At 41.9% G+C, this 20,489-nt stretch overlaps 2 protein-coding genes across 5 annotated transcripts in view; one reads left to right on the top strand and one right to left on the bottom strand.

Moving 5' to 3' along the window:
• Nucleotides 1-225: 225 nt before the first annotated feature.
• Nucleotides 226-20,395, bottom strand: LOC120398290 (prostatic acid phosphatase-like). 2 transcript variants are annotated; one of them, XM_039525600.1, is made up of 11 exons: nucleotides 20,278-20,395; nucleotides 18,713-18,808; nucleotides 15,562-15,648; nucleotides 14,538-14,690; nucleotides 12,404-12,502; nucleotides 9,167-9,262; nucleotides 6,562-6,694; nucleotides 5,950-6,032; nucleotides 4,661-4,767; nucleotides 3,206-3,374; nucleotides 226-1,488 (listed from the first exon to the last, which is right to left on the bottom strand). In XM_039525600.1, the coding sequence occupies exons 1-10, from the start codon at nucleotides 20,389-20,391 to the stop codon at nucleotides 3,218-3,220; spliced, it is 1,125 nt and encodes a 374-aa protein (XP_039381534.1). In that variant the 5' UTR covers nucleotides 20,392-20,395; the 3' UTR covers nucleotides 226-1,488; nucleotides 3,206-3,217. The 2 variants fall into 2 exon arrangements, with proteins under 2 accessions (XP_039381534.1, XP_039381535.1); XM_039525601.1 differs by lacking the exons at nucleotides 9,167-9,262; nucleotides 12,404-12,502.
• CPNE4 (copine 4) overlaps nucleotides 12,411-20,489 on the top strand; it is a 420,479-nt gene continuing 412,400 nt past the window's right edge. For all 3 annotated transcript variants that reach the window (XM_039525586.1, XM_039525585.1, XM_039525590.1), the window contains exon 1: nucleotides 12,411-12,489. The gene's annotated coding sequence lies outside the window, so the exon portion shown is untranslated. The remainder of the gene's footprint in view (nucleotides 12,490-20,489) is intronic.

Here is a 20,489-nt window from a genome sequence, read left to right as displayed (position 1 = left end):
CTCTTCCTCTGGCTTCTTGCTCAGCCACCTTGGTTCCCAATCCCAGATTCCCTCCTGGGGTTCCTCATCCCAGTCTCCCACAACCCAAAGTTCCTCTTCTGATCCCACTCTTCCCTCCCAACTCCCAGTGTCCATCCCCCATCTTCTTGCTCAGCCAGATCCAGTATAAAGGCTATACATCACTAACACTCAAGTCTGAAGAGGTGCTGAAGCCTTGTATGGGTTCTCTGTACAGGGGTGAATTCCTCTCATATATGCAAATTGGCATATTGTAATTTCCTAGGTTAGGTTGCTGAAATGGTGGTAATTTCATGTGAAAATGACCAGATATGTGTTTGATTTGCCAACTGCGTGCAGTCATGGTAGTTGCTTCCACAAATTATACTCACAGTTGTGCACTTGCAGACTTCTCAAGTTCTAGCACTGTAAGTCAACTAGCCCATTTTCCAATTAATGGAGGATTGCTCCCTACTGTGTATTCTGCTGTATTTTATCTAGCACTTAAGAGCTGTGGCTTTTTTCTCCATTTTTTTTGGAAGACCTTCATTTTTTGTTGTTAGACTCAGACTTTGCACTGACCCAGGGATTTTTCTGAAGCAGGAACTTTACTGTGATAAGAGTTTTTACAATTATATCCAATAGCAAGGTACATTTTCTATGTGAAAGGATGACATACAAAGCAACAAGTTATTTCTCTTTCACCCATGACAACCGAGACTTGCAGCCGCCTCAAAAAGAGGGGAATGGCTCAATGCCCCTTTACCTTGTCACTCCAGCTCACTTTCACAGCAGATGTGCTGGCTGGGAATTATTTTTTTTCAGTTGCAGGCCAGCAGTCCATTTTGCCCCATCCCACTTGTCTTTTTCTCTGCTCATATGTTGGTTTTTTTTGTGTCTCACCCTTTCACTTAGTAAACAACAATTTTCCCTGTTTCTTGGGATTTCTGGATCTTTGTACAAAATGTTTAACTGTTCCTGGAATAGATGGAAGTGGGAGCAGACTGGATTGACTCTTCTATTTGCATGCGTCTTTCCTTCTGATTTGCTTTCCATACCTGACCATTGACCTCAAAGATCTTGTTGTTTCTTAAAGAGGCAGCAGCACTCAATGGGCAATATCACATCTTTGCTGAAAGTTAAACTTATAACCCTCCCAAAAAATTAGCATCAAAAGTATACCCATAAAGTTTAAAGTAATCCCACTGAACTAAGGTCAATCAACTAAACAGTCATAAATCTTGGTAAATTACTATGGCTTTGTAAAGTCAATATTTCATTTAAGATACATGATTTGATTAAAGCAGAAGTAACATTTGTTAAGAAAAGTCACAGCCATGTACAATTTTCACAGTCCACTGCAATACTAAGACGTATTTTCTCTTGACAGGTACAATGCGGGCTCTGGTCACACTGATGGAAGTTAATGCTGAAATATCTGAAAGGTTGATGTCTCTTTGCTTAGTCTCCTGAAGATCTTAGCGCATGCATCTGAAGGTAAATGAATTATAGCTTTTAGCAAGCGAGTTTTCTCACAAAACGTGATGAACATGAAGCAGAGGAGTAGGGGACCGTTTCAGCTACTAGCTGAATTGACAGTATCTGGATATGGGGACTGGTGTAACTAGACACAGAAGAGGCTGACACATGCCCCTGCTGTCCTCATCAGAATGAGAGAATGAAGATTATTTAGAAAGAATGGGGGTGGGTGATTAAAAGCTTGTAGCAGTGGTGACTCAGCCCATTTTGAAAGGCATAATGCTCCCTGAGCATCAAGGAGAGTGTGAGGAAGGGGTTCTCTTCCTACATGCATGTAAAGTGAACCCTCTGCCCTAGGGTGACCAGATGTCCTGATTTTATAGGGACAGTCCCCATTTTTGGGTGTTTTTCTTATATAGGCTCCTATTACCCCTCACCCCCTTCCCGATTTTTCACATTTGCTGTCTGGTCACCCTACTCTGCCCCTCAGCATAGTTGTCCTAATGTTCAGGTGAAAAGACATGGCCCTTGCCTAGAAACACTCCTCTGGCTCTCTAGGGTTGCCTGGAGTGTTAGTGGTTTCCTAATGCTATACGTTCTCCTGTGTGGTGGACATGACTCATCCCCAATAAGCTTATGGTGATGAGGGGAAGGGCCCTCTGCACCTTCTTCCCATGTAGCATACTCATGCAGAGGGACACATAATTTGGTCCTAATGATATTTCTACATTTTACTCGAGATAAACATGTTATGGGTTTCTATTCAATGGATGCTCACTCATAAATATATTATTATTCAAAGTATCAACACAAAATACATATGCAGCACCAGGGGACAATGTTAAAGATGATTTTGACTAAGTTTAATTAAATTAAATAGAATTGCAACCATTTGCACTAGGACTGAAGTTGGCCCAGAATCCGTGTGTGGTTCTTGTGAATCTGCCTTATGCTGGACCTCTTAACAGAGGTGTACTTTGTCTGAATATTCAAATTGTTACCCAAAGCAAATTTTGATTATGTATTTGGTAGTAATTTTTCACTTGTTTCTTTGTTGGTTAGTTTACATAATTTATCCAATCAGGGAGCAGATTGGACCTGACTTAGGTAGCTAAACAGCACAGTGCAGGTGTTGGATATTTACAACACACTCTTCTTGATCATGTTTGTCAAAAACTACAGGAATCACATTCAATAGTGAATAATTTTGATGATTTCTTGATCTGCTTACTGACAGTCTGTGAAATTCTCTGAGTAAATTATTCATTGCTGATTATTCACTCACTCCAGCAAAAACATCTTCCTTCTGTTCATGGATTTGGAAGAGTGTAGTAAGAACATACTTACAGCCAAGTGAATTGGCTCATTATGCTCATCTAATATCTGCAGGTCCAAATTCCTCTTGATACCAGTGATTCAGAAAGCCATATGGGATTTCCAAGCATGACATACAACAGCTGCAAGTTACACCCTTGGTTGCATGGTAGATGTAACCTGAATTTTTCTTCCACCAGAAGAGCAGTTTAGATTTGGGGTTGGCTGGGCATATGCATCAATAGAGAGGTAGGAGGAAAATTATCTTAATGAATCTGGATTGCCATTCATTTCAGATCAAACCTATACAAAAATATTGCTGTTTCAAAGTTATATCTAGTCAGGATTGTATCTGCTCTTGCCTCACATTTAGGATGACACATGCACACACAACATTTAACAGCACCATATTTACCTTGTTTATGCCCTACATCCTGCATTCTTTTGTCCAGTGGTGCACTAAAACTGATGAAAGTATCTGATTAAATTGCTCGAGTGGACAGCGAAATTTGCAGCCTGGCAGAGTAAGCGGGTGGGGATCTTTCAAAGAGTGATTCCGATAGTACATTTCAATGGTGTATTGCCTGAGTCACAGCACACAAATAAAAGTAAAATTAGGTACACCTTCTTTGAAGTTGCAGGGATTGGACCCTATTAAATGCAGTTACACCAAGGACAAGTTTGACACACTTTTTCTAACGCTTTATGAAAAGTGCCAAATGGAATGAATTAAAAGAAATGGTGCTTTATTATCAGAGACAGGAACTTGCAGTCCATGTGCCCTCCTGTTAGTAAGGGTGTCATGGGTAGACTAGGGAGGTATATTTCACCAATTTAACAAGGTCCAAATGAAATATTGATACATAAATGTCTGTAAAACATTATGGATCAACTTCACCTCTGCTGTAACACAGAATGAGTGGATTTTGTCCTATACGTTAACATTTAAATCTGTATGTAGATATTGAGAATCAAAAAGATTTACAGGCATTAGTTCATCTAAGCTGATCTTCCTGCGCTGACATGACTGGTTTTCCTGTATATTCTCAAAGTGTTTTGTTCAGTCTAATTTTAACAACTTATTTTGAAACATCACCATCTTTCCTTGGAAGACTTGTATGTTCTCTACTTGAACTTATTGTAAGGGCATTTTTCATGGGGGTGGGATTTTCAAAGGACCCAGGGGAGTTAGATGCCCAACTCCTATTGACTTTCAGCAGGACTTGTACTTCTACGTCCTGTTAGATGCTTTTGACAATCGCACCTGGTATTTAGCCATTTTGTATGGCACCTAGTATCCCTGAACTAGCACTAGTCATGTGTCTGGAAAAAGCTGTTCCTCCAGCCATGATTCTAGAGGGCCCTGAGACACCAGAATTGTGTGATTTCACAGTGGAAAGGGTTTTGTGAGTCAGGGGAGAGTGTTATGTTGCTCTGTTCCACAAGGGTTCCCTGTGTCCCCAGCATGGAGGGGGAATTTGGGAGCTGAAGGGACCTGGGGATACTCAACTCTACAGATCCACTCTCAGTGGAGAGTCAGAGGACTGAGTAGCAGTGGGAGCTGAGTAAAACCTCTCACCACTGGAGGTGGTCCTAGAACAGGGTTGAAATTCATTGGTGGGGAAGCTTACACTGTAGGGAGAGACTTCAGGCTCCAGGGCTGTGAACCTGGTGTCTTTCACAAGCACTAAAGTCACTCAGATTATAATAAGCTAATACCATGATCCCTATTATTATTTAAGTCCCCATGTGTTCAGGCAGCTCAATATTGGCCATCAAAAACAGTTTTATTTATAAAATACTCTAAGGCTTCAGTAAATTGGTTTTTTAAAAGTACATTTCAGTAATATAGCTTTATCCAGATACTTACCCATCCTTTTCCTGGTAAAGTTCAAAAAAATGGCAGGCACTGTATGGAGGGAGTTTTCCATTGAAAACATTGAGTGCCATCTGTAAGGCAACAATGGTAGCAGCGTGCTGTAAACAGAAGGAACATTCCCATTAAAGAATTCCTGAGAATGATGTGATCACTACTGAGCAAACATTCAATAATTTCTTCACCAGTGAAGCTGCACAGTTCACTTTACTTGCACAACTCCATGAATAAATACTTGGTCTCTGATCTCTGTATCCTTGATTATTCTTATTTTAAGATAGCTTTGAAAAAAGTTCGCTTTTTTTCCTGGTGTGGAGATACCTATGTGATAAAATGCATTTATATCAGCCTTCCGGGACTACTACTCATATTCCAAATCTCAGAGCGGGTTCAAACAGTTGCCATTAAAAATAACAATAACAACCTGCCAGAGAAATGTTTCCTTCTTTTTCATCCCAAATTTATATTAATTTACCCAGAATCATGCTGGCCTGAGTCCCAGGACTGGCAATTATCAGTTCCAGTCCAGTGGTAGACTTAGGCCTAAAGGTTAAAAGTGGCCTTCAGTTTTGAGTACCTCAGTTGTTAGGCCAAACCCTTTCAAATGTGACCTCTAATTCTGGATGCCCAACCTGAGACATCTCGCATCTGATTTTCAGAAGATCTGAGCACTTGCAACTCTAGTGAAAGTGAACGGGAGTTGGGAGTATTCCATTCATTTTACAGGCAGGCCAAAGCTTTCTCCAGTTGGGCATCCAGAATTAGAGGTCACGTTTGAAAGAATTTGGCCCTTAGGTCCAACATCTGACAACCTAACTGGGCTATAAATAGTTTTTGCCAAGTAACCCAGGACTCTCCCTGCCCACTGGGAGAAGGTGCATGTTCTGTGCAAAAATAGAAAACCTCAGTATCTAAGACAGCCAGTCCAGCATCTTTTAAAATCACTACATTTAATTTAAAAAAAAAGCAGCAGTTGGCTGGTTTCTAGATCAAGGATGTCCTATTGTATCAGTGCAAGGCCTTGGACCAAGCCTTTTGATTTCTTTACTAAACAATCAAAACAGCTTAAGAATGAAGTAAGCCACTAGGCTGGACTGGGAAATGCGACACTGTATGTATCTGAGCTAAATTTTCCTAAGTAAATCATGATGAAATGGTTAACGTTAGCCACAAAAGAAAGAAAACCCAGTGTAACTGTTGTTAGATGCAGGAAATGAAGTCCCATGTATTTTACTGTAGTTGACAACTTCAAAAATCCAACATAAAAGAAAAAGATGACTCACTCCAGAATAGATAATTATCTTTCGCAGGTTGGAAGGCTTTCTGGCATTCGAGAGATGTTTGAGAATATCTTTTAAAAGAACACCTGGAAGAAAATTGGAAAATAGTGACAATAATGGTATAGGGAGCTTGTATTAATGTTGTATTAATGTTGATATTCTTAACACAAGGAAGTGCTTAAACACATGGTAGATTAGTTAACATGTGTTTATAGCTACTTTTTGAAGTTCACTGATGGATCTGACCCAATCTTTGTATAAATAATGGGCCTGATTGTGTTCACACGGGCACCAATTTTAAGGCCAGATTAATTGGTAGATCCCAGTGGCTGAAAGCAGCCATAAACTGGTTTAACAGGCTGGTTCACAAGAGTAGTGCAAAGAAGCCAGAGTGTATTGGTGAGTCTGGCCCTCTCTTTAGTGTAACTCCATTGTAACTTCCTGATTTCCATAGGTTCAAGTAAGAATAGATGGTGATCACCTTGTAATATATGTGTATATAGCAGCTTTCATAGTTCTAAATATGATATGAATTCCAGTGTTGACGGTACACCCTCTTCACTCTGTTTTCCCATCACACTCTCACCCCACTTAGAATTATGTATTTTTGCTTACCTCCCTGGAGTCGGGATTTCTGTTTTTGTTTGTGGAGCCCAAATTCTGCCCGAAGCAGCAGTTCTGTGAGCTTTAGAAGCTTGGTCCTGACACCATGCGTGGCCCATGATGGTAAAGTGTAATTGTTGATCTCCTACAGCAAAGAAGGAAAACAATGATTTTCTCTCTGATTTCTACCAGATTGTGTTGCTTCCTTTTGTATTGTTACAATGCTCTGGTACATTCAGGTACAAATCCTGAATATTTTGACCAAATTAAAGATTTCTCTTTATTTTATATTAAACTCAGGACCAGATACTGCACTTGGGTGGTGGTGGAACTCTCATTTATATCAATATATTGCTCAACGACAGCAACTTTTAAAGGGTAAGAAGAGATGACGCTATTCATGAAGACAAGCAGGCAGCACAGCACTAATAGGGAAGGATATACAAAAATGGCTGCATGTATAGTGGATGATCATCAAATTATCAAGGATGAATCTTGTGTCTTAGTGAAAATTTTCTGTTATCAACAAGTTCCTGAGCCACATCCAGAAACCCTTATTCAAGCAAAACTTACATGGCAGTCAAGACTGTTCGGCTCGGCAGCTCTGAGAAATCAGTGAGCTAGAGAACAGCTCAAACTGCCACATTTATATCTGCATTTTGAACAACCTGACGTCTGATGAGGGTTGGGGATCTGGAGATGACTTCTGGCCCATTTTACACCAACTCTTACAGATGTTGCCTCAGTTCCCAAAACAAAGTAGAATGAGGCTATGAATGAGGCTGGAGTCAGATATGTTAAAGGCTGCCACTGTGAAGAGGTAGGAAATGCACACAGTGCTCCAGATTTGTACTGAACTGAATCCCTGTTTAACAAACCCAGTCTGTTTTGTCATAACATAGTGTCCCCTTATCAAAGTGTGACAATTTAAGTGAGCTAAACAGTGGGAGTGTTCTCAGAACTACCTGCTTCCATTCTACCTGTTATGTCCTGACAAGGACTTGCTAATTAATGATAGGATTTGTTTAAACAGGGGAAACAATGGATCATGTCAGGTTAAATCAGCTTGGGTCACAATGTATTATTTCTTTCTTTAACAAACATGATTTGTTTTGAAGGAAGAGGCCATGCTAAGTGAATACTGTTTCATACCATTGCTGCAGGCAAACAAGTACCCTGTGCCTTTGGACAAAGAGTCCAATGTTTCTGTTAGTCTATAAGGTGCCACAGGACTCTTTGTTGCTTTTTAGAGATCCAGACTAACACGGCTACCCCTCTGATACTTGTGCCTTTGGAGTTACCTAGAAGTCAAATGGCATGTGACCATAATAAATAATATGGTGAGGTGACTTCTACCATGGGATGAAAACAGCTAACAACAAGACTCTTTTTGCACAGCTGGTAGAGTTGTTGCTTTTGTGGCAGGAGTCCCAGCTAGAGTCCCAGTTGACCAACATGAAGGAAGTCCAACACTGGAGGAAGTACTCTACTAATTAGTTAAATTCTCTCTGGCATAAGGGCCCCTGATGACAGACAGGGATGGGCAATTTTTGTAAGTTTACTTGATGGAATAAACTCCTGCCTCAGGACACCGTGACATTTGCAATACAGCATTGTGGCCTTGCATTGGCACATCTCTGTCTGGTATGTGGTGATGACTTGCTGCAACATCCTCAAGTTGCAGTTTCCCATTACGTTGACATTTCATGGGTCATTGAACTAATGTAGAGATCTGGGAAATGTCCCAGGTGGGATTGCCTTGGCAAAACTGGGACTATCGTGGAAAATACAGGATAGATGGAAACTTATTGCAAAATGTGATACAATTGGGTAGTTTGCATCCACAATGTAATCTACTTTAAAACTGCTTTAGTCTTCTAGGTAATATGCCAAAAAGTTATTTAAATAAAAGAAAACAATCTAGCAAAACAACAAACAACAACTTGCATTGCAAGACCTTGCAATTTTTCTTTGCTCCTGCACTGGAAGACATAGTCCCTCTGCTTAGAACAGCCTCCCAAACAATATTCACCAATAGCCTTCTGCCTCCTTCAAATTACTGCTATAATCCTACTTGTTCAATGAATCTTACAGGTTTTTCCATTCACACACTGCTCCATTTGCTACTACCTAATTATTACTGTACCTGCTTGCACCATTTGACTCTAAAAATCTTTGAGGAGGAAGATTACATTTCCTGGTCCAATCCATGTATTTTTATTACTATAAACACTGTGCATCTTTATGGTGCTGTATAAATAATACAGCAAGCAAGGGGTCTAAAAGTGACCTCATCCTTTCCCTTCCAGAACTGTGGTGATAATATGATTGATAGACTTTCTCAGTGGTACTTAGGGCAACAAGGAATTTAATACACACACACACAGAAAAGCTATGTTGGCATAGAACTGGATGAAGGATATGTATGTCAATTATTTGAGGCAACTGGTCTGGTAAGAATCCCTAGCTCTGGACATTCTCAAATACCTATTCCTTGCAAATATTATAGCTTTTTTCTAACCACTAAGGAGCAGAGGATGACGTTTGTAAATCAATCCTTCTTGTACTGTAGCATGTTTGAATTGGATCTTAGGGGAATTTTCTTATGTACTTTTACCTCACATAGTAAGGTGTCATATATTTTTATAATTCTTTCAGTGTTCAGCCTCTTCAATGGGTAGCCTGTGTGAACTGCTAAAAATCTCAGAAATGGCTGGAAGACAAAAACAACAAACATGTAAATATGATGAAAGGCTTTTGTTTTGCCCATTTATGACATTCCTATATAACGCCTTAGTGGTATATGCCATTGTTATAGAAAGAATAAAGACAGTCCCTGTCGCAGTGAACCTACAGGTCAGGGAGAGATGACAACAGGCAAGAGGAAAGGAAGTTTACACACAACATGGTTGATGGATATATACATCACTAGTTCCCCTTCTAAAAAAGTTGCTTTTTTTCTTCTTCTTAGATTGTTGTGGGAACGTGGGACACTGTAAGAGGAAAAAGGGATTTTGAGCTGGGATCTGAAGGAGCAGAGGGGAGGCTGCATGACCTATTGTATCAGGGAGGAGATTGCAGACATCTGAAGAAACATGGGGAAAAGCACCAAGGCACTTTGTGGGAAAGGGGTAAACAGGACCATGTGGAGAAGCAGAACTAGTGCAAAGTATGTATCAAGCAGGAGAGTGGCAGGAGACAAAAGTGAACAGTAAGCAGAGGCAGAACTGTGTAAAATATGAGTAGACTGAATGTGGTGCCAAGTTGCAGAGCCAGTGAAGAGCCTGAGAAGGGATGACGTGGTCAAAGCAGTGGAAGATGATAGTTTGGCAGCAATATTTTGGATAAACTTGAGGGTTAGAAAGTGGAAGGTCAGATAGGCCAGAGAGCAAGACATTGCAGTGGAGCTGACAGAAGATTACCCCAGTCACGGCAAGGATTTTGATAGTTGAGATGTGGAGGAAGGGAGAGGCATTTGAGATGTGGTGAAAGAAGTGAAACACTTGAGCGACAACCTGAATGTGAGATGTGAAGGGGAGAGAGAGGTGTTCAAGACTGTAGTGAAGTTGTGGGAATTTTCTAACATGAAAATGAGAAAAATTAGTGAGGAGATTTTTGTGGAGGAGAAGTCATCTGAACTAGCAGAGGAGCATATGGGGAGAGATGTCAGAGGAGGTGTTGTGGATGTGAGACTGAGCAGAGAGAGGTGAGTTTGTAGCTGAGCTGAGTTTTGTTTTGTAGATTTCCACTAATCTGGTGGCCAAGAGTTTATCTTCACTAAAATTGCAGCTGTCATTTGGTGTGGACTGGCCAGCCTAGCATGTTTTACAATTTCATAATCAGTTAGTGGGTATAATCGCCTTCCAATATGTGGTAGTTAGGCCTGTTAATGTTAGTAGGAATGAAATACCTGCATTAAAAGGAGAATGTGATGTTCTGTACCTCGTGGGAACACGCTACACGCCCATGTTCATCCTTATAAAATGATTGTGTGGTATCCAATACAAAGTTTGTCATATCGTGTGTCTTCGGAAGGCTCATGATGTATTGAAAATTGTTGTTATAGTAATGTTATAATAGTTGTTGTTACAGTAATGTTATAGGTTGTAATTTCATGTATATAGTTATGAGGCTGAAAATGTGACCTCATGGCTTAAAATAAGCCCAGGCAAAAGCTCCCCAAGAGCAGAGGGGCAGTTCACACCTCATCAGGGCAGGTATGGGACAAACCCAGCCTAGTCTCACAGGAACAAAGGACACTGGCCTAGGCAACAACAAAGGATCTGTTGGACTCTTGAGTGAGTCACCCCCCCTTCCTTTGGTCAGTTTGGGACTGCGATGAGGTAATGCTCACTTCACTCTGAAGCGGGAGGGGGGCAAAGCCAAGACAGAAGAAAGGACATGATAAAAGGGAGAGACATTTGCCATGCTCTTCCTCTCTCTTCCACCTATATCTACAGACACCACACCAAGCGAGTGAAGCGCTGATCTAAGGGAGAGCCTGGCTGAAGTGCAACCAGCCAGCCTGTGGTGAGAAGCATCTAAGTTTGCAAGGGCATTGAAAGTGTTAAGATCCGCTTAGAATGTGTTTTGCTTTTATTTCATTTGACCAAATATGATTTGTTATGCTTTGACATATAATCACTTAAAATCTATCTTTGTAGTTAATAAATTTGTTCATTCTACCTGAAGCAGTGCATTTGGTTTAAAGTGAGTCAGAGGCTCCTTTTGGGATAACAAGCCTGATACATATCAATTCCTTTGTTAAATTGAGAAACTCCTATAAGCTTGCAGCATCCAGTGGGCATAAGTGGACACTGCAAGATGGAGGTTCCTACGGTTGTGTCTGGGACTAGAGTGTCATTGGCTAGTGTCATTCGGTTGCACAATCCAAGGAGCAGCTTACACGCTAGAGGCTGTGAGTGAACAGCCCAGGAGTGGGAGTTCTCACAGCAGAGCAGGGTAAGGCTGGCTCCCAGAGTCAAGGATTGGCGTGACCTAGCGGATCACCAGTCCAGATAACACCAGAGGGAATGTCACAACGAGGTCTCTTGATTTCCATTCTGGTGACCTACCATTGGCTAATGCTGTCATGAGTGACAGTGTGATGGAGTGTAGTCTGCAAACTGGCCCTGCAAGAGTTGAATTGGGACAGGTGGGGCCAATAAGTTAATTTGGCTGCAAATAGGGGAGTTTTAGGCTGGAGGCAGCTAATTAGAGAGAAGATTACCTGTGAAGGACATGTAGGGCTTCTACAAAAGACAGGAAATTGGAAGCAGAGGGGTCTGCTGGGAAAGTATTTGCACTTATTCCTGGGGAGAAGGGAGGTGCGTTTGAGGGGGCTGCAGCAATGAATTTGCCTGGGATGAGGGAGTGAAGAGAGCGGCAAACCCAGAGAAGTGGGGAAGGCCAGGAGATATGGCAGCAGCTCAGGGAAAGGTAGAAAGGGGCAGAGGATGGACCTTGGCTGCTCTGTAGAGGGTCCCTGAGTTGGAACCCAGAGTAGAGGGTGGGCCTGGGTTCCCCTGCCTGCCATTGCAGAAGTGCCACTGTGAGGCCATGAAGCGGAAGACTGCCTGAGACTGCTTGATACATTTCCCTCGGAAGGGAAAACCACGCTAGTGGCCTAGCCAGACGGCTGAGTCACAAAGAGGATGCTGGGGATTCTGGAGCGAGACAAGGGCTGCCTAGGAGAAACTGACTGGGTGTTACCATGGGAAGGGGCATCAGCCTGACTGAGCTAAAACCCAGAACCACCAAGAGGCCTCCCTGTCCAGTGGTGAGTTGAGCAACCCCTTACTGACAGTTTTTAATTAGACTTTTTCCACAATTGAAAACATGTTGTGTTCTTTACCCTGTAGTGCTTGAAATGTCTTCGAAATGTCCTTGATGCAAAGGTTTCTTTCTGAAGTTCGTTGTATCGTGGGCAGTTTGGATAAGGTAAGTGTAGCAACTAAAACAAAACATTTAATGGATTAGTTAGGCAGGGTGTTTCCCATTTGGCTATTTAATATTCTTTCATGAGATTCCAGTTTTCATGTGTGTGTTAGTTGAGCCAATCTGTACCAGGGGGTTGGTTTGTTTTCCAGTGGCTTTTGCCCCAGGTAAAGTATAATAGCCCTATGGACTCACTTCTGTAATAGAACTATTAAACCTTTATGGAAGTCCCTGCTTAAAGATGCTGTGGTTGAAAATTAGAACATAATCAGTCAAGGTGAAATGCACACCTGTGCAGAGGGCTGTTGCAAGCTCATGTTCTCTTAAGCCTTCAAAATAGGGCTTAAGTGTTGCATATGCCTTTACTGGCCTTCTACACGGGTGATTTCACCCATAATGTTTGCTCTAGAGATTTTTGAAAACTTTGTTTACTTTCACCACAAGCTAAAGACTGTTTAGATTATATGGTCTAAGAATTTGTATTTGTGTAATCTGAGAATTTTTATTTGAAATTATCTGCATTAAATTTAAATAGTAAAAAAAACAAAATTACAGCCAATTTGAAATGAAGTGGCATGTATCTTTCCTACTAACATGTGTTTTGTCCTCTCTCACAAAATAATTAATAAAACTGTTTGTAGCCACACAATTAAAACAAGAGCTTTAAATAAAACCTTGGAGAATTGAAGAGATAATTAGCCTGAAAATATGCACACCTAAGTTTTTACGGCTTTAAAAATCTACTTGTTTGAGCCATGTCATCCTGAAATCTAACCAATGTTTATGAATAGGTATGGTTTTTCTTGATGTAATTGGACACTAGCTTTGATTAGAAAGACACTTGTGGAGTCAAGTCTGCTGTATATTCATAGTAATGTAAAATGTAAGAAATAATAGATAGTGCGTGTGTGTGGGAATCACATCTACATTTGTTTTCCTATTCATGAGAATTTTTTTATTAACTTAGTTTCTAGTGACTGCAGTACCACACTTACAATGGGCATCAGACCAGGGCAGCAGTCAGTGGTCAAGATAAATAAGGGCTACAGCAATGTTTTACAGTCATTTGATTCACTTGTGTATGTTATATGGCCCAGGGAATGGCTCTCTGATCACCTGGCTAAAAATGTGTGATACATTTTTCTGAGTTTGATACCAGTGCTCTAGGCCACCTATTCTCAACCAGTGGGGCACCCCTCCATTGAGAGCTGCAGAATTCCTAGGTGTGTAGGACTCAGTGGGAGCCTGAGAAAGGGAAGGAAGGAACATCTCACTCTCTTCTCCCTACTCCTGCTACCATTCTTGCCTTGCTCCCTTCCAGGCATATCTTCCCCTTCCCTGCCCAAGTGCCAGCTCTGGGGCAGGGGAAGCAACACTTCAAGTGGCTGGGTAGCTGGCTTGACACATCCCCTTGGAAAAGTGTTCCCAACTCCCCAGAGCAGAGTACTGTGTGGGTCCAGAGGAGAAGAGAGGGAAAGGAGTGGCCTATTTACCTCACAAGCCTCACCCCCAGCAGCACCAACCCCAACTCTTTTTTAAAACTAGCAATTGACAAAATAGTTAAAACATTATCCCACAATCCAAATCTCACTGTGGGATATGGAGAGACATGGGACAATTCTTTTGTCCATTTTGTGGGTCATGGACCAGAAAAGATTGAAGACCACAGCCCTAAAGAGTTGTTGTTTGGGGGGGGGGGAAGTACTTTCCTCTCAGCTCTCAAATGGAGCAAGCTATTTTTAGTTTCTGTGTGAGCCAAGGGAGTGGGTTAATCTGTTACCAACTCTGAGTTGTGTTCTCATACAGTGTGGGCAAACTCACTTCCTTAGATTTTAGACTTAGATCTTTCTATTTTCATTAAGCCCAAGGCTGTGTAGTGGAATCCTCCTCTTGAGGGATCTCAACATAACGGTGCTGCCCACGCTATTAGTTCTTAGTGCACGATGCCTTAGCTTAGTGTCACTTTCATTCACTTCATTCACTCTTTGTCACATATTTTGGCTTTCTGATCAAGCCAAATGGGAAGCAGAGAGTCCCCAGTTTGTACTCACCTTGTCATGTGACACTGGCACAGTGTGAACTGGGATTGGCTGCCAAAGGATTTTGGGGTTCCAGACCTGATTCCCAGCCAGTGGATACAGTCCAGCAAGACTTGCCTGGGCACTCATAAGAGTTGGATCAGCATCTGTGCTTTGAACATAAATCTGGAGCAAGGATAGAAAGAATTATTTCTTAGTGTTCACTAACAGAACCCTACTCCTGTTAATTGTCTGATGTTTAGGGGGAAAGGAGGGAACTGGAAATGGGAAGGGAGGGTTGGCATCCAAAGGGACTGAGGCCAAAAAGGAAACTGGGATAGAGAGGAAGCAGTGAGCCGGCACAGGAGCAAACGCTGGAGGGGATAGTGAGCTGGAATGTGATACCAACCCCATTAGAAATTCTAGTGGAAAAAATTCAACCAGCTCTAGTTGGCCAGCTAGCTTTTGGGATGAAGCAATGGATACGATGAGCTACTGGACTCCCAAATGAAACAAAGATATCAAATAATGAGCAGCCAAGAGATTCTAATAGCGTCTCATGGAATTTCCGGTTGAGGTTCTCATGAGCACGAGAGAGGTGGACACCTATTGTTAGTGGCTGAGGTCCACGGTAAGGAGGATGTGGGGTCTACACAGGTGGGCTTATTGCATCACTGAAGTGAGGCTGCTATTAGTGAGGCCCTAAGGCAATGATCTCTGTATTCACAGGAATCCAAATACAACACCAATATTTTTCAGGTGTTTTCAGGCTTACCCAAATTCCACAACTTTCCCTGTAATTTGATTTCTTGCCAAACCTGATATACCACTGAAGTGAAGATCTTTCTGCACTAACTCTTCAGTTATCTTTCTATAATGAGTAAATTTGAACAAAATTTGGGCCACAACCTCAGGGAGTCTGAGAACCCTCAACTGTTGTTGACTTCAGTGCAAGTTAAGGGTGCTCAGCACCAGGCAGGATCAGACCCCTCATGTCTTAAGGAAGGCCCATTAGTATGTAGAAAAAGGTGTCCTTCATGCTAATTCTGATACTTGCCTCAAACTGGTTATATACGGTACTCAGGAAATGTTTATATCTCTTCCGCATGTATTGCCCAAGCTCATATTGCCGCTGTATTCCAAGCTGTGGAAGCAACAATATTGATTAGTGCCAATGTAAGGTAGCTGTGGATGAGTAATTCAGGTTTAGCTGATTTTTAAAAAGAGGAGGGAGCAATAGATAAAATAAATCCTATAGGTTATTTTCCTTCTTTTTGATCTGGCCAAACAGGATGCCCTGGGATATTTTTTAAATAAAACCAAGAAAACCCACCCCGAAACACTACATCTCTGCTGTATGTACAAGATCCTTAGCTAGGCACTCATGCTTCCCCTATCCACATCTCTTTCTATCTGATTTATTTTAAATCTTTGTCCATTAGGTATCTCAACATTTATGCTGCATAGAATCCGAGCTATCCAAGAGAAGCAATAGTTCCCCCATATATGGTAATGAAATACAGTACATCTATAGTCCTACAATTTGAAGATACATAGTCATAAGCACAAAAATCAGGAAATGCAACAGTTTTTAACCTCAGCATGGTATTATACATTTTAATAATATTGAAATTAGTGGATGAAAGCAGCTAAATAAATCCATTATTATCTTAGTTATTTTTACTACCTTGGGTCCTGCAACCAGACAACTCACATGAGTAAGCACTATTCACATCCTAATTAAGAAAATATCTTAAAATATTTGTATAAGGGGGGGTAGGCCTGGAGGAAGGGGGGAAATACTGCAAAGTTAACATTGATGTTACAACCTTAGCTTTTGCATTTCCTCACTTTAACTGTCATTGTGAAACATTAGTGTTGCATGAACATAGTCCTTTCAACATTTAATTTCTTTGCCATTTAAAAAAATGGTGTGTGGCGGGGGGGATTGTTTGGGATTAAGCTACATTGCATACAAATACAATTTACATCATTGTAGTTAGCCTTTGAAATTTATATCTTATTGAACTGACCAGGATGGGGTAGGGATGAGTTCCCATATTTCTTGTTATTTAGTTAGATGAGGGGTTCTCAAACTGGGGGTCGGGACCCCTCAGGGGGTCGCAAGGTTATTACATAGAGGGTCACGAGCTGTCAGCTTCCACCCCAAGCCCAATTTGCCTCCAGCATTTATAATGGTGTTAAATATATTAAGAAGTGTTTTTAATTGATAAGGGGGGTTTCACTCAGAGGCTTGCTTTGTGAAAGGGGTCACCAGTACAAAAGCTTGAGAACCACTGAGTTAGATGCAGTTTTCTGTAAATTGTATTAAAAAGGCAGCAGTGCATCTGTTTGTATTGTGATGTTTGCATTGTCATAACAGACAAAGATAGAAATTCAAGACGTGATCCTGGAAGGTGCTGAGCACCTGAACACCTATTCAATGAATGGAGGCTGAGGATGCTCAGTACCCAGTTGGGTAGAGCGCTTCCTTTGTTTCAAATGAAATATTAGCACCTGTAGATTTCAGAGACCATCTGCACAAAAGACTGTACTGCAAATGTGACCCCAACTTTCATAGATTTTAAGGGCAGAAGGCACCATTATGATTCAGTCTGACCTATATAACAAAGGCCATAGAATTTCACCCCATGGTTCCTGAATTAAGTGCATATCTTCTGGGCGAGCTAAAGCATCTGTTTTGAGAAGACATGCACTCCTGATTTAAGACTTTAGGTGAGGAAGAATCTGTCACATCTGTATGTAAGATATCCCAATGGTTTGTTTACCCTCCATATAAACAGCTCATTCCTTATTTCTTGTCTGAATTTGTCTAGCATCAGTTTCCAACCACTGGGTCTTGTTATGCGTTTGTCTCCTAGATTAAGGAGCCCCATGCCATCAGAAATGTTCTCCTTTGATCAAGACACTTAACCTCCTCTTTGTTAAGCTAACTAGCCTGAGCTTCTTTAGTTTGTCATTGGAAGGCATTTTTTTCAGACATTGAACTGTTCTTGTAGCTCTTTTCTGAACCCTATCAATGTTATCAACAGTCTTTTAAAAATGGGTACCAGAACTGCACACAATATTCAAGAAATGGTCTCACTAATGATGTGTACCATGTTAATACCACGTCTTTATTTCTACTTAATATTCCCCTGCTCATATATTCAAGGATTGCATTTGCTCGCTTACCACTGAATCAAACTTGGAGCTCATGTTTAGGGTGACCAGACGTCCCGATTTTATCGGGACTGTCCCGATATTTGCTTGTTTGTCCCGCGTCCTGACCGATGTTCAGTCGGGACACTGGACAAACAAGCAATTTTGCCCTCCGCTCCGGTGCATAGACGGAGCCCGGAGGGGCTTTCACCCCCCACTTCCCCCGACCATCCCCCTTCTTCCTCCATTGGACCCCTCCCCAAATCCCTGCCCTGGACCCGCCCCAACCCTGCCCCTCACTGCCCCATTGGATCCCTCCCCAACTCCCTGCCCTGGCCCCGCCTCTTCCCCAAGCACGCGGCATTCCTCCTCCCTCCCAGGCTTGCACACGGGCCATGGCCAGGGCTGGGAGCGCAGCACGGAGGCTGCTCCAGCCCTGCAGCCTGCAGGGCAGCGCGGAGCAGGCAGGGGGCAGAGACACGTGTGGGGCAGACACGCTCCTGCCAGGAGGGGCCGGGCCCGGCTGCCTGGTTCGCCCCCTGCCCGGGGGGGGTGTCCCCGAGTTCCCTGCAGCCGGAGCGGGGCTGCCCGGGGCGAGTGTCCCAGGCGGGGCAGAGTGGAGCAGCCTCTGCTGTGGGGCTGGTGCAATGAAGCCCGGGAGCGGCTGGGCCGGGAGCTGCAAGAGGGGCCCGGAGCGTGGCTTGGCTGCACAGCTCGGGGCCCAGGAGCGAGGGGATGGGGGAGCTGGGAGTGTATTGGGGGTCAGAGCTGAGAGTTGGGTGGAGACGGGGCTGTGCCACTGCCGCCTGGTGGCGGGGGGCGCTCTGGCTTTTTTTTTTTTTGCTCCGCCCCCCCTCCCCCCCCCGCGTCCCGATATTTCATGTTTGTCATCTGGTCACCCTACTCATGTTCAGTTAGTTATTCACCATGACCTCTAAGTCCTTTTCTGAGTCATTGCTTGCCAAAATACAGTTCTACCACCTTAAAACTTTAGCATGTGAAAGACAATTTCTGTTTCAATATGGACCCTTGTAAAGCCAACAAACCTTGGTAAGTTGTCCAGATCCCTGTGGCCATGCATTTTTCTTGTGTTTATCAGTTGGAAAAGATTCACATGGGGTATAGTCACCATGGCGAAACACCTGACAAAATAGATCGAATTCCATTCACATAATTCTCTTTTTATTAGAAGTAATTACTCTTCTTCATTAATAGTTAGTGTCTTCATTAATAGTGCTGTATCTGCTGTGTACTAATACATCTATCATGTGTTTATTGTCTATAATATCTACTAATAATAAATAATTATTTGTATTACAATTGTGCCTAGGATCCCTAGTCTAAGACCTACAGTAACTTATTTTTTTAGATTGTGAACTTTACATAGAATCATAGAATATCAGGGTTGGAAGGGACCTCAGGAGGTCATCTAGTCCAACCCCCTGCTCAAAGCAGGACCAACCCCAACTAAATCATCCCAGCCAGGGCTTTGTCAAGCCTGATCTTAAAAACCTCTAAGGATGGAGATTCCACCACCTCCCTAGGGAACCATGGCATAGGGACGTTACTCTTCTGCATTTGAAAAGTAGCTAGCTCAGGGTTTCATTTGCAATCTGTATAAATGTGTATAATGGCCTTATGTATCATATGCCAGATCTATTTTGGAGAGGTTAGGATAACATAGGAGGTATAGGTCACACTACATTAAGCAGGCAGGACAATAGTATGAAAAAAAACCTACCAGTCACATTTTTCTTGCTTAAAAAGTTACTAAGACAGTAGTGTGTAGGCAGGCAGATATCAAATATCGCAAGTTTCACCATCTAAAATCTAAACTCAGGGAAGATAGTTGTGAAAACTCTGAATTTATCCTTAAGTCCCTTTTCATTCCATTCCATGTTATAATCCTGTATAATTCACTTGACTCCACATACCTATTAGTCACATCTCTTTAAAATTATATATTACACATTAATTCTTCCCCAAATCATCAAAGTAGAAATAAAATGTAAGATTGCATCTAAAAAAATAGTTAGTGATTTAAATGCATGTGCTATGTCTAGCATAGACCATATTCAGACCTCCTGTAACCAGGGCAACTTGCAAATCAATGCAAGTTGTGCCAACTTGCAACAGGCCTGCATCTGGGCTGTTTGAATGAATAAATACATAAACAAAGCAGCACACATCTATTTTTGATTACACATAAGGGCGACATTGCTTTCCCTTGAGCTAATAAATTAGTTCCAAGGCAAAGAAAAATTCTCCGCTAAGTGAACATTAGTTATGGCATCTCATCTATTTCACGGCTTTAAATGATCATTGCAGAATGCCTCTTTTGATGTCACCAATAAGGCACTCACTGTAAATCTTCAGAATCACCTGAGATTGCAAAAAGGAAGCAAAGTTACAAAATGTTCTTTAAAGTTTGGGACTTTGTTTATTTTTCTATGGGAAGCAATAATACAGCTTGACTATTCAGGAAATATTGAAATGTCTACAAAACATTTCCCTCCTGGGGAACACTTTCTAACTCAAGAAAAACAATAAGCAGGTGCTGAAAGAAATTACTTCCATTCACATAGTGAAATTAACACTGCCATCTACTTACTACAGACACAAACTTCAGTTTTCTTTTTGCTGTTGTTTGGTGAAGCAAAATGAAGAAAAGACTCAACAAGAAACATAAACTCCAGACTCCACATAGCAGCCGTCTCACTCTCATCCTTGCAATAGCTTAAGAATGTTTTGTACACCAAGTGCTTGGGATGGACAGAGCCCTACTGAAGATTTGAGATACAGTTAGATGAATAAGAGGGGAGG

Source organism: Mauremys reevesii, linkage group 2 (assembly GCF_016161935.1).
Source record: "Mauremys reevesii isolate NIE-2019 linkage group 2, ASM1616193v1, whole genome shotgun sequence".
NCBI lineage: Eukaryota > Metazoa > Chordata > Testudines > Geoemydidae > Mauremys > Mauremys reevesii.
The sequence above is the reverse complement of the archived record's forward strand: the minus strand, read 5'-3'. Positions and strand labels throughout refer to the sequence as shown.

What these genes read in the sequence shown, in the direction of transcription:
- LOC120398290 (XM_039525600.1), bottom strand. Translation starts at nt 20,391, where the DNA reads ATGAGAGTGAGACGGCTGCTATGTGGAGTCTGGAGTTTATGTTTCTTG. An exon ending in GATCTGGACAACTTACCAAG is followed by an intron (nt 15,649 to 18,712) that starts GTTTGTTGGCTT and finishes TTGCTTCCACAG; the next exon opens with CTTGGAATACAGCGGCAATA. An exon ending in ATGACACCTTACTATGTGAG is followed by an intron (nt 6,695 to 9,166) that starts GTAAAAGTACAT and finishes TCTTTGCTGTAG; the next exon opens with GAGATCAACAATTACACTTT.